Genomic DNA, 14,606 nt, shown 5'->3' with positions numbered 1-14,606 from the left:
GCTCAATTCCAGGATCCCAGATCATGAACTGAGCCAAAGGCAGCCACGTAACCAACTGAACAACCCAGGCATTGCCTCCCTTTTTATTTTTTAAAGATTTCTCTCTCAAATAAATAAATAAAATCTTTTAAAAAAATTCTTCTGAGTAAAATTTTTCAGAGTTAACAACATGAGTCATGTATAAAGAACAATGAAGTCAATCATGAGGATTTAGAACAGAAGCAGAGGATTCTATATTTATTCTTGAAGCATTAAGAAGCACCTGTAAGTTTTAGAGTAAGAGGAGTAATACAGATATCTAAAAATAAATGTATTAGGGCACCTGGGTGACTCAGTGGATTAAGCCGCTGCTTTCGGCTCAGGTCACGATCTCAGTGTCCTGGGATCGAGCCCCGCATTGGGGGGAAGAGAGAAGGCTGCTTCCCCTTCTCTCTCTGCCTGACTCTCTGCCTACTTGTGATCTCTCTCTCTCGGTGTCAAATAAATAAATAAAATCTTTAAAAAAAAAAGTATCAACAACAAAATTCTTTTGAAAACTAAATTATTATACCAATCACAAAAAACTACAAAGTCTTAAAAAATGAGAAAACAAATGTTTTTATGCATATGAACTATTTAGCTTACAGAGTGTAACAAAGAGTTTACAGTAACTAAAACTAAAAATGCTAACTGTAACAGAGTTAAAGAAGATATTTCAAAATCCCTGTTTGTTATAGAAACAGTATTCCTTCCCCAGTGAATATGTTATTGGCATAAATACCACCCCTAAATCGGAATAATACTAAACTTACCTTTGATTTACATCACTAACTTTTGGGGTAATAAACTATTATTACTTTAAAAAGAATGCCTTAAGAGTTCCCGTATTTTGGGCTCCTGGGTGGCTCAGTCAGTCGTTAAGCGCCTGCCTTCGGCTCAGGTCATGATCTGGGCTCAGGTCATGACCCCGGAGTCCTGCAATCAGGACTCCCTGCTCAGCGGAAAGCCTGCTTCTCCCTCTCCCACTCCCTCTCCTACTCTCCCCTGCTTGTGTTCCCTCTATGGCTGTGTGTCTCTCTCTCTGTCAAATAAGTAACATAACATTACATAACACAAGTACCCATATTTCCTATCTGTTATAATAATTTTAGTTTTTAAAATTGCCAAGATGCTTCAAGTAATTATGCAAGCCAACTCTGATGTTCCCTTAAAACCACAGATTTCTGAGTTCAACCTCATTTTATAGTGCTCTCCCAAACTGGCTTTAGAGAAGAAAACTGGAGAAAAATTGTTTTCTTACCTTTTTCTACTTATTCTTTTTAAAAGATTTTATTTATTTATTTGACAGAGAGAAATCAAAAGTGGGCAGAGAGGCACGTAAAGAGAAAGAAGGGGGAAGAAGGCTCCATGCTGAGCAGAAAGCCTGATCTGGGTGGGGCTCGATCCCAGGACCCTGAGATAATGGCCTGAGCAGAAGGCAGAGGCTTAACCCACTGAGACACCCAGGTGCCCCCCTTTTTCTACTTATTAAGAAAACATCATGTAGTAATCAAGTAACAGACAACAAACACTTATACTTTCACCTTTACATTAAAAATATTATCCTGTCTTCTGGTAAAAGCATGTTTCAGATAATCTCAGTACTTAAGATTTTTTACATGGTTTAAAATAAAACTCAAAGCTTTTTTTCTCAATGTTAATCACAAAAAAGTAGTTTAAAATTAATGGTCTACTATTTTCAAGGAGACCATGACTCACGATTTGATATTTTAAAAGAAATGCTTGTGAATTTTTACCATACTTCAAGAGATTTTTCATGCTATACTCTTCAATTAAAAAAAAAAATAACCCAAGAACTAGACATATTTTTATATTATAATAATAGGCAAATGAGTAAATGATAAAGTAAAAGAGAGAGAGAAATGAATTACTTGTACCAAATAGAAATACATTATCTAAATGAAGGTTAAGTAGGGAAGCTGAATTAGCAAGATGTGTCACTACTCAGTAGGCAGGATCTACAATGCCCTTGAAACAGGGAGTCAAAACATAATTGTGGGTAGCTTGCTTACTCATTCATTGTCTATTTCTTTTCACTCCAAAAGCAATGCTTAAAAATGTGCAATCCACTCCTAATGTCAAATTCATCATCACAAATGACATTTATTAAGCAATCTCAGGAATATGACCCTGTACTTCTCCCAGTGGCAAAATAAATGGTACAGTTAAAGAGTGATGTTTTACAGTTTAAAGAAAAACATTTAGACAATAGTCTACATTCTAAGAAATGTTGCAATTCTAAATGAAAATGATACAACATAAGTCATTGTTTTTCTAATAAAATGCATGTTTCAATCAGTAAAAGACAGAATTAAAGACAGTGAATAAAGAAGGACTACTGGTGGATACTAAATACCTATTTCAAAGCTAGAAAAATTATGTCCTTAACTCATATGAAACTGCATTGTGCTGGATAAGGCCAATGACCTCGGCATCCATTCCTACCACCTTATTTAAGCCTATGGAGGATGTAAAGTTAAAAACTGTATTGCCCAGATCCTGTTAAAGTTATGCTTCCAGATGTGAATGGGTTTCTAGCACAGGGAAGCACTTATATAAGATCTGAAAAATAGAAACTTGGTGTTCATTCAGCTTTGGATATTTCTGTTGCAAGCATCACTTAAGGATGTGGAGGTTTTCTAATGTAATTTTTCAATGTCCAGTCTCTAGCTTTGTATCAGTTACAGTAAACGATTTCTGATCTCTTGATTATAGCAATAGCATAACCTACTTGAACTCAACATATCTTGATCTTGATTGGATGGGAAAGAAAGAACATCTCTCTTGGTCTACTGATACTTATGGTGAGATAATAATCATTATAAGAGGTTCAACCTACAGATCTCTAACCCTTCCAACAAGTAAGTTTGGGTAACAATGTTAAGTACACTGGCACTATAGGATATTCTGGTCTGAAGCATCTCTCATACACACACAACTCTTGAAGAAACTTGACAAATATTTAACTAGACCCACCAAAAAGAAAAAAGAGAGAAAACACAAAAGACCAGTTAGCAATGAAAGATAGGGGGCGCCTGGGTGGCTCAATGGGTTAAGCCGCTGCCTTTGGCTCAGGTCATGAACTCTGAGTCCTCCGATCGAGCCCCACATTGGGCTCTCTGCTCAGCGGGGAACCTGCTTCCTCCTATCTCTCTGCCTGCCTCTCTGCCTGCTTGTGATCTCTCTCAATAAATCTCTCTCAAATAAATAAATTTAAAAAAAAATCTTTAAAAAAAAAAAAAGATGGGACACTACTACTAACACTACAAAAATTAAAAGAACAATAAGAGAATGTTAAAACACTTTATTACAACAAATTACAAAAATTAAATATACAAACTCCCAGAAAGGAAGTCAATACCAAAACTGAGTTAAAAATGAAACAGAAAATCTGAATGAATTTTTAAGAAGAAATTAAATTATGTATTTAAAATATTCTCATGAAGTCCAAGTTCAGATGGTTTCACTGATAAATTCCATCAAATATTTAAAGAAGAGGGCCACTTGGGTCACTCAGTTTGTTAAATGCTGCCTTTGGCTCCGGTCATGGTCCCAGGGTCCTGGAATCAAGCCCCTCTTTGGGCTCCCTGCTCAGTGAGGAGTGTGCTTCTCCTCTCCCTCTGCCCCTTCTCCTGCTCATGTTCTCTCTCTTGCTCACTCTCTCTCTCTCAAATAAATAAATAAATTAAATATTTTTTAAAAAATTTAAAGATGAAAGTAATACCAACCCTTTACAGCCTCATTCAGTAAATAAATACTTCCTAACTCATTCTATAAGGCCAATAGTACTTTGCTATCAAAGCCAGAAAGCATCTTAAGAAAGTTACAAATACCACAAAAATACTTAAAACATTAGAACACTCAATTCTGCAACATATAAGAAAAATTTTATACCATGGCTAAGATATTTTTCCCAGGAATGGAAGGTTTATTTAGCATTCAAAACCACAATAATAACGGAACTATCCCCTATTATTATAATAATGGACATAAACTACAAGATTATCTCAAAAGACATAGAAAAAGACAGACAAAATCTAACACTCATTCATAATAAATACTCTTAGCAAACTAGGAATAGGAAATTTACTCAACCTGATAAAGGTATCAACAAAAATCTTAGAGCTAATATCACACTTAATTGTGAAGAACTGAATGTTTTCTCCATGAGGTATGGAAGTTCTTTCTGCCATTTCCAGTCAATATTATACCTGGGCTTTTAGCTCATACAAGTAAGCAAGAAGACATTAGCATAGTAAAGGAAGAAATTAAATTATTTTAATTCACAGATACCTTGATCCTAAATATAGAAATCCCATGAAATCCACAATAAAACTAAGAAGAAAAAATACACAAGACCAGCAAGACTGTAGGATGCAAGATCAATATACAAAAGTTAATTCTATTTCTGTACTTTAGTAACATACAATTCAAAAATAAGATTAAGAAAATTCCATTTACAATACATCTCAAAGTAATAAAATACTCCAAGTCCACTGGAATTTAAATAAAAACTTGGAAAAAATTTTTAAATTAAAAAAAGTAATAAAATATTCAGGAATAAATTAAACAAGACAAGTTCAAGACTTATGTACACTAGGAATTATAAAATAATGATTAAAATGATTTTTTTAAAAACAGATCAAATTTATGATTATAGATATAAAAGTAACAGGAATAACACCTATTTATCAAAAGAATTCTGCATTATGTGCAAAAAAGGTTTATTCTACAAACACAAATATAATTCAATATCAGAAAATGCATATACATAATTCATGTCAACAAATTAAATCATGTGACTGTATCAACTGTGGCTATACAGGCACTTGATGAAATACTGAAGTTGCATCTAAGAAACAGTAAAATGAAATCATCTGAATTTAATAAAGACTATTTTCCAAAAGTAGATATTCTAGGACCACCTGGGTAGCTCAGTCAGCTGAGCATCTGACTCTTTGTTTTAGCTCAGGTCATGATCTCAAGCTGGTAGTCATGAGATTGAGCCTTGGTCAATCCTAACTCAATGTAGAGAGGACTCTCTCCCTCTCACCTCCCCTCACCAGCGCCAGCACTCTCTCTTTCTCACACTAATAAATAAATCTTAAAAAAGAAAAAAAAGACACCCTACAAAGTGAAGGACTGAAGCCCATTCAACTACATGAAACAGATGAGGAAAGTAACTATCACTAGTCTCATAGAAACACCGCATTGTGTTTCTATGTATTTTTTAATAGAAGAGAAGGCATTAAACCACTGGAAAAGAAGAAAAGCAAACATCATTTTGGCCACTATCAAGTATAAATAGATAACTCAAAGACTCCACCAAAAAAACCACTAGATTTAATAAGAAACATCTATAAAGTGCCTAGATATAATACATATATCTAAATATTAAAAATTTTTATCTACTTTCAGCAAACAGTACTTAAAATAAGCAATAGAAAAAATAGAACCAAAACTTAGACATAGAAAAAAATTAACCAGAAAGACCTCATACCTAAATGAAGTAAACTATGAAATCTCATTGTAAGATAAAAATAATCCCAACAAACAGAAAACTACCCCATATAACTATGTGGGAAGATGTACTATCTTAATAATGCCAGTGGTTCCAAAATTAACAAATAAATAAAATGTAATTCAGAGGAGAATCCCAAAAGAATTTTTCTAGAATTGGAAAAAGATAAATCTTAAAGTATACATGGAAAAGCAAATGCAAAAATTAAGTAAGAAAAACATGAAAATTTAAAACAGTAAGGGCAAACAGCCTGCCAGACAGTAAAGCATTTTTTAAAGTAGGTTTCCCGGGGCGTCTGGGTGGCTCAGTGGGTTAAAGCCTCTGCCTTCAGCTCGGGTCTTGATCAAGCCCCACATCGGGCTCTCTGCTTAGCGGGGAGCCTGCTTCCTCCTCTCTCACTCTCTGCCTGCCTCTCTGCCTACTTGTGATCTGTCAAATAAATAAATAAAATCTTTAAATAAAATAAAATAAAATAAATAAAGTAGGTTTCCCTAAGTCATCTGGCTGGCTCAGTCGGAAAACCTTGGAACTCTTTATCTCAGGGCTGTGAGTTTGAGCCCCAGATTGGGTACACAGACCACATAAGTAAATAAACTTTAAAATTAAATTAAATTAAACTGGATTTAAAAATTAAAAAATACATAAATAAAGTAGGTTTCCCTTTGCCAGGAACAAAAAATTCTGAAGATGTTCATATCTATTAAATACTGACAATAACTTCATACATGATGGCCAATGGTGAGTGTGTTTATAAAACAGAATGTAACAATAAAACTATTAATAAGCTATTAAATGCATGATAAAGTACTAATAATGAAAATAACTAAACAATTACTAAATACCATATTAGAAAAGCTTTGTATATAACATTTTCCTTTCATAATCTTCATAAAGCATCAAAGGACTATCTCTATTTTAAGGATAAGAAACGTGCGGAGATAAATTAATCCGCTTGCCTAGTCAGTGATAGAAAAGGGATTTAATAAGGAAATAGTAGGTTCAAATGGAAAAGAATACCATTTGGTTAGGAAAAACAAAATACTGTATGCTAACAGAAAGAGAATGTTACCTAGAGATACATGTTAGACTGTACCTTACTGAAACTATGAAATTGCGTCAGTGTATAAGTAAATAAATAAACTGAAATAAGGAAAGGGTATAATAACAAATAAGATTTAAATTGTGCTTCTCCTTTTATAAGGGTGTTTCTGTGTTCATTATATGGTGCCAAAATTATCTTTAAAAAACTGAGATTATCAATATAAAAAGAATCAAAGAGATTTTCTAATGCAGAAGTTAAATTACAAGTGTTTACTATTTACTGTTCTAGTTAACAATTAGGGGGAGTGGACAGATACAGAAGACAAAGGACTAGGGCAACCATATGATTTATCTTCCAACCCATAACACTTCTGAGAATTAAAGAAGGCACTAATAGTAATGATAACAATAGAAGTATAAACCATGACTGGCAAAGGCAGACATTTGGTCACCCTAGTTAAGAAAATTATATTAACAAGAAATTCTTTGCTATAGTAATAGCTAACACGTTTTTGAGAACTTCCTATGTTACCATGCATTCCATGATGCAAGATTTTACCTGTCTCATTCATTGTCCCTATATATATAATTTATACATATATATGTATAAATTGTCCTTATATATATAATTTATACATATATGTGTGTATATATATAATTTATACATATAAATATGTATATACATATACACACATATATATGTACAAATATGTATACATATATATGTATAAATTAAATTTTTAAAAGAATGAATAAATGTCATTTAATCAAAAAAATGGATTCCTTCGTCTGTATAATATAGCTTAATCATTTAAATGTCATTATGACCTAAGTGTGTGAATAAGCATTAGTTCATGCATGCAAAGACTTGGAGGAACAACAAAAATAATCAACAAATCATCTCTAGGTATGAAAGATGGTGACAGAATACTAAAATTAAGGCATAGTAATAAATGAGTAATGATGGCACTGCATACTTCCTAGAATCTAATAACAAAAAACAAAATTTAAACTTACAAAGCAAGTTATTCGTTTTAAACTACTGTCTTTTATCCTAGGCACAATATGCAATCAACATCAAAAGAAGACAAAGCTGCTTTCATTTCTTACCTGCACAGCCGAAAGCCAAATGGTATCGAGAAGAGGGGCTGAATTTAACACAGCACACATTAGCCTTCGCCTCAATGCTTGCCACTGAGTTGTCTAGGTTGGTAGACCATAGTTTCACTAAGAGTAAAGGACAATAAAAATGAGAAGAATTAAACAATGCATTAGCAAATGCTTCTGTAATGCAGAATGTTTGCTTATTGCTACAGTTGCCTTTTCATACTAATACAAAACATTTTCCTTTAGAGAGGGGTTAAAAAAAAGCAATATGGAGATATACATGTATTTGATTCAGTATTCTTTAAATGGTATTGGGGGGATGGTGACCCTGGCTAGCTCACTCAGTAGCGCATGTGACTCTTGGGTCTTGGGGTGGTGATTTCAAGCCCCACATTAGACATGGAGCCTACTTTTAAAAAAAATGGTGTGTATTTTTCTCAAGTATCATGGGTTGGAAGATGAATCATATAGTCATCCCACTGCTACACAAACATGCATGCACAAATACACTTTCATATTTATTTACGTATCTCAGAATACAAATGCCATTTGTAAAGTACCTGGAAGCAGTTCTTGATTTGTCTTTCAATTAAGAATTCCATGGCTTTAGAATTTTATGCCAGAACTCAAGTTATATGATTTAAGTGTGTCTAAAGTAATGTTACAGAATTACTTAGTTAAACTTTATTTTGTTTTAATATTTGGTATTTGGTCCAGTCCAGTGGTATATACTGAGATTTGTAAAGATTAAAGAAAAACTGATCAGAGAAGGTCAGATCTCAGAGCAGAAATAGAAAGTGAGCTGTTGTTTTTGTAAGGTACCAAAGCACAGATTATATCATACATCAAAAATGCCTTCATAGACAACAGAATACACATATAAAACAGATTTTCAAGGTATTGGTTATACTCCTGGTTACACATCAGAATTAATAATGAACATTAACCATAACAAGAACAAAAATCTTCCTACGCATCTTTTCAATGTCCTGTCACCCAATGTCCTGTCCTGGCCAATACCCAGTTGGGGTCCAGGTACTGGTATTTGTTTAAAAGCTTTTTGGGTGATTCCAGTGTGCATTTGGGTTGAAAACCAGTATTAAGATGAAGGCATAGTAAAATTTAAGAATCTTTTTAGGAATACTAGTATGGCGATCAGTAAATGGGAGTTAAAAAAAAAAAAGTAAAAATGGTTCCAACTATTACTTCTATAAAATGGTATTTTCTAAGAATAGAAATTTTCTGGGTGAATGGGTTAATTTATCTTTTACAAGTGGAATTCCATAGAAAGTTTCTTTAAATACGTGGACCCCAAATAAAAGTTAACCGTTAAAAAATTTACTTACAACCTAATCAATCTATTAGTCTCCTAAGAGAAAAATAAGACAATATTAAAATAAAAGAATAAGAGTTTTAAATAGAAATATTTGTCTTGTTTTCATGTTATTTTCTAATAGGAACCATGTGTTATTCCAGTCAACATACAACTGTCTCAGCAATTAAGATATACAATCTGAGATGAAATGGCTAGCTATAATTAAAAGTCCACATGTCTACTACAGCATTTATAGATTAGAATACCAAGTGGTAGAGTTGTACTCTCAAAAATAGCAAGCCAAAGTTAATCCACAGCAAATATTTATGGAGCCCCATAATCCCAATACTAATAACTAAGAACCTTTATAAACCTTTATAAATAAGGTTTATCCATCAGTCTTTTATAACAATTCAAAATAAGTAAGCATAGGAATGAACTAGAACAAAAGGACAGTTAAATTAGAAGGTCTTTTGTTAATTTCATGCTAATTTCTCAATGTTAATGGAATCATTAACATTTTAAAAATAAGTCACAATGGTAAGCACTATTGATTATAATTTTCAATATAAAAGATACTAGATTACATAGAATTCGATATATCTGTCTGAGCTTAAACAATAACCAGAGTTTAAAGATATACTAAATATATACAGCATAATAAGAAAAATATATAAAGAATACACTCTATTAAACAAAATAGGTGTTGTGAGTTAAACCACATTCCCCAAAAAGCTATGTTATAGTCTTAATCCCAGGTACATCTGAGTGTCACCTAATTTGTAAATAGGGTCTTTGCAGATATAGTCAAGTTAAGATAAAGTCATACTGGATCGATTAGGATGACCCTAAATCCAAAGAATGGTTTCTTGATAAAAAGAGGGAGGGTTGGGTAAAGAGGTACAAATAAAAAAGGCCATGTATTGAAAAAGGCAGAAATTAGATGCAATTACAAGTCAAGAAATACCCAGGATTAGTACTAGCCACCAGAACTGGTAAGGCAGCAAAGAAAGGATTCCTCCTTAGAACCTTCAGAGAGAGCATGGCCTCACCAACACCTTGATTCTAGGCTTCTCGCCTCTAGTATGGTGAGAAAATACATTTCTATTGTGGAAACCAAACAGTTTATGATAATGCTGCTATGGGATTCCTAGGAAACTACTAGAACAAATATGACGAAATATCCTAAGATGACATCATAGATAAAAGGTAAAATAGTAAAGTGTAGAAGAAATCAACAAAAAGTTTGGAAGAAAATGTGTGAAACAAATATAAATGAGACAGTCCTCAAAAGAAGAAGAACATATATAAATCAGTAATAATATGCCTACTGTTAAAGAATGACACTAAAAATTTCATTAAAAATCAATAAGTATATAATTTTATATTTAATGTGAAAACCACCTTTTGTTAAGAAAAAGTAAAAGTACATTCAAACTAAAATACCAACCTCAAGGTGAGGAGCTAATTAAGGCAATTAAACTCATGGCATTTCTGTATATATAGTCTCCTATGAACTTCAGTTAAAAACAAAAATAAAAACAAAAACAAAAACAAAAACAAAATAGTGACTGTTAGGAAAACCATGTTGCAATGTAAGAAGCTAGAAAAAAAAAAAACTTGTTCTGAATACTAGCTAGCTGCCTTTAGAAAATGAACTTGTTACTTAAGTCCCATTACAAAATACTAAATTTGGGGGGTGCCTGGGTGGATCAATCAGTTAAGCTTCTACCTTCGGCTCAGGTCATGATCCTGGGATCCTGGGATCCTGGGATCCTGGAATCCTAGGATCGGGCCCTGTGTTGGGATCCCTTCTCAGCGGGAAGTCTGCTTCTCTCTCTCCCTCCTGCTCTCTTTCCCTCTCTCAAATAAATAAATAAAATCTTAAAAAAAATACTACATTTTTTAAAACCCAACTACTGTAGAAGATGGTTATAGTTTATCATCCATTAATTTGTAAAATCGGAGTTAAACATACTCTAAGTTTTTATTCAATTATTATTTTTTCCAAAAATAAAACACAATGAATATCTATAATAACAGCACCAATTACAATATGCAGTATGTATATGTTTTAGAGCTTCTCATACAGGGCCCACTGCACGTCTATTTGCACCAAAACATCCTAAAAAGGAAATTATTATTAAAAAAAAAAAAAAAAAAAGAAACACAGGTGTTTGACACCATAAAAAAGCCTGTCTTTAGTTCAATTATGAGTACACTTGATATCTGATACTCTTGGACCCACTTCTAAACTACTGCCTAGATGCTACAGAAAACAGAGCGAGTAAAATGGGATAGTGCTGTTTCACTAGAAACTACAGAAAACCCGAGGGACAAACGTACTATCTTATAAATCAATAAAAACAAATATGAAAGGAAGCCTGGGTGGCTCAGTTGGTTAAGCGTCTGCTTTGGCTCAGGTTATCATCCCAGGATCCTGGGATGGAGTCCCACGTTGGCCTCAGCGAGTCTGCTCCTCCCTCGGCCTACTGCTCTGCCCCCCTCCCGTTTCATGCTCTCGGTCTCTCTCTCTCTCCCCCTCTCAAATAAATAAAATCTATTTTAAAAATATGAAAGACAGGGGCGCCTGGGTGGCTCAGTCAGTTAAGCATCTGCCCTCAGCTCAGGTTGATCTCAGGGTCCTGAAATCCAGTCATGCATCAGGCTCCCCGCCCACCAGGGAGTTGGTCTACTACTCCCTCTGCCTCTCTGCCTGCTGCTCCCTGTGCTTGCCCCTCTCTCTCTCTCTCTCACATAAATAAAGAAAATCAATCTTAAAAAAATATGAATGATAAAGCACAAAGATGTTCACTTTGACACTAGTGATTTACCAAGTTTTTTCTTTTAAACTCGATCAAATAGAGAAAACAGACCTTGTTGTACTAGTTAGCTGTTGTTGCACACCAAATTGCTCCAAAACTTACAACTTAAAACAACAAAATTTACTGTCATGTGGGTCAGGAATCTCTGAGCAGCCTAGCTGGACAGTCGGGGCTGAGTCTCAAGGCCCAGAGAGGTTGCCATGCAGCTGAGCTAGAGGATCCAGTGCAAACTCACTCAACATGGCTCCTGGCATGAGGAGGCAGTTCCCCACCATTTGAGTTTTTGGGATTTTTTAAAATATTTTATTGATTTATTTGAGAGAGAGCAAAAGCAGGGAGAGCGCAGAGGGAGAGAGGAAGAAGCACATACACCCTGCTGAGCAGGGAACCCAACAAAGGGCTTGATCCCAGAACTCTGGGATCATGACCTAAGCCTAATGCAGACACTTAACTAACTAAGCCACCCAAGCGCCCCGTTATTTGGGCTTATGACAATACTCTTAGCTTCTCCACACTGAACCAAATATAAAGAGAGAATGATGAAGAGAGAGGCTGCAGTGTTTTATATCAACTATTTTCAGAAGTGACATACCTTCAAGTCTATAATATTTTGCCAAGCACAAAGACTAGAAAAATGGGGAGGAAAGTCTGAGAATACTAGGAGACAGATCACGGGGGCTACCTGGGAGGCCATCTAACATAAGCCTTTTAAATTCACTTGGATATTGGAGATATTACATTTAGTAAAGTTATAACTTATAGGAATGATAACTGATTAAAATTATAAATTAGAGGAAAGATAACTATTATCGTCATGCTATTTAATATGCGGCAATTCATTTTTTTAGTGCTTTGATAAAAAAGAAGTGTTTCATTCAGATCCATTAACTAAAATTAATTTTTTAAACTTGTCAAGATTTCAAATTTATCACACTGACATTAATGTATGCAGCTATGAAAATCTGGAATGAATAAGAACCTATAACTACTGCTGTTCTAGAGCCTAAATATTCTTAAAATTCATATTGGGGATAAAAATATTTGAAAGAATGTGATTATTCTAATTCAAAAGCAAGGTTATTTACTGCAAATGATTCTTAGTTCGTGTATTTGAAAAGGAAAATCTATTTTTTTGTAAAGAAGTTATAAATTGGTTCATAAAATTCTTTCCTGATTACCTTGCAACACAGAAATGCTACATCTATTAGCCTGCTATATTCATGTTTAACACCCAAGTAGTACACATATATTTGAAAATAAACTATTTTTTAAATACATGGCATTAAATAAAATAAATAAATAACAGCATGAATACAAAAACTTCAGTTTTAAGGACTTAGTATTATGGATTGATAAAACAATATCAACTAATAACTATTAAAAATTTAATAAATAAAAATATAAAAGGTTAAAAAATAAAATATATAAAATGCTAAATATGTAAAATACATTGTGTGCTAAATGTGTAGATGCTAAATGTGTAAAATACATTAAAAGCAATGTAAAGCATTCTTATTATAAATTACCACAAAAGCAGTATTTTACAAGCAATATTTGTAAGTAGAAATCACCAAACACTCACAAGAGTGATAATTTACTAACACTAAAAATTTTTAAGATGGGTGTAAATGCATTTGGGACTCCGTACCAACCAAGACAAAGTAAGCCCACTATAGCCAATCTCTCTATGAGATTACTCTGAGGACAATGTAAAAAACAAAAGCAAAAAGCAAATATCTAAGGAATCCAAAAAGTAAGGAAAAGGAGTCATTATGAGAAGGACATTCAAAAGTTAAAAGAAGTAACCAGGGGGAGGAGTCAAGATGGCGGAGAAGTAGCAGGCTGAGACTACCTCAGCTAGCAGGAGATCAGCTAGATAGCTTATCTAAAGATTGCAAACACCTGAAAATCCATCGGCAGATCGAAGAGAAGAGGAACAGCAATTCTGGAAACAGAAAAACAACCACTTTCTGAAAGGTAGGACCGGCGGAGAAGTGAATCCAAAGCCACGGGAAGATAGACCCCGGGGGGAGGGGCCGGCTCCCGGCATGCGGCGGAGCAACGACGCACAAAATCAGGACTTTTAAGTCTGTTCCGCTGAGGGACATCGCCCCAGAGGCTAAACTGGGGTGAAGCCCACGCGGGGTCAGCGTGGCCTCAGGTCCCGCAGGGTCACAGAAGGATCGGGGGTGTCTGAGTGTCACAGAGCTTGCAGGTATTGGAACGGGAAAGCCGGCTACAGAGACAGAGCCGACAGTAAGCTCACAGCTCAGGGTTACCTTGAACCGGCCACAGGCTCGGTGAGCTCGGAGCGTGGCCGGAGGTCAGGCAGAGGGGAGTAACTTGGCGCTGTTCTCTGAGGGTACACTGAGGAGCGGGGCCCCAGGCTCTCGGCTCCTCCGGGCTGGAGACCAGGAGGCCGCCATTTGTATTCCTGTCCTCCGGAACTCTACGGAAAGCGCTCAGGGAACAAAAGCTCCTGAAAGCAAACCCAAGCGGATTACTCACCCAGGCCCCTGGTAAGGGCGGTGCAATTCCACCTGGGGCAAAGACACGTGAGAATCACTACACCAGGCCCCTTCCCCAGAAGATCAACAAGAAATCCAGCCAAGATCAAGTTTACCTACCAAGGATGGGATTGGGAGGGAGGCAAACCATAAGTGACTCTTAATCTCACAAAACAAACTGAGGGATGCTGCGGGGAGGGGGGTTGGGAGAAGTGGGGTGGGGCTATGGACATTGGGGAGGGTATGTGCTT

General features: G+C 35.1%; 1 protein-coding gene across 2 annotated transcripts in view; it reads right to left on the bottom strand.

Annotated features, from left to right (window-relative positions):
* Positions 1–14,606, bottom strand: part of COP1 (COP1 E3 ubiquitin ligase) — a 245,375-nt gene that overhangs the window by 86,246 nt on the left and 144,523 nt on the right. For both annotated transcript variants that reach the window (XM_082703978.1, XM_082703979.1), the window contains exon 15: positions 7,712–7,828. In XM_082703978.1, the coding sequence (XP_082560104.1) occupies positions 7,712–7,828 (117 nt within the window). The remainder of the gene's footprint in view (positions 1–7,711; positions 7,829–14,606) is intronic.

The sequence above is a fragment of the Mustela nivalis genome, assembly GCF_964662115.1.
Source record: "Mustela nivalis genome assembly, chromosome: 16".
NCBI lineage: Eukaryota > Metazoa > Chordata > Mammalia > Carnivora > Mustelidae > Mustela > Mustela nivalis.
The sequence above is the reverse complement of the archived record's forward strand: the minus strand, read 5'-3'. Positions and strand labels throughout refer to the sequence as shown.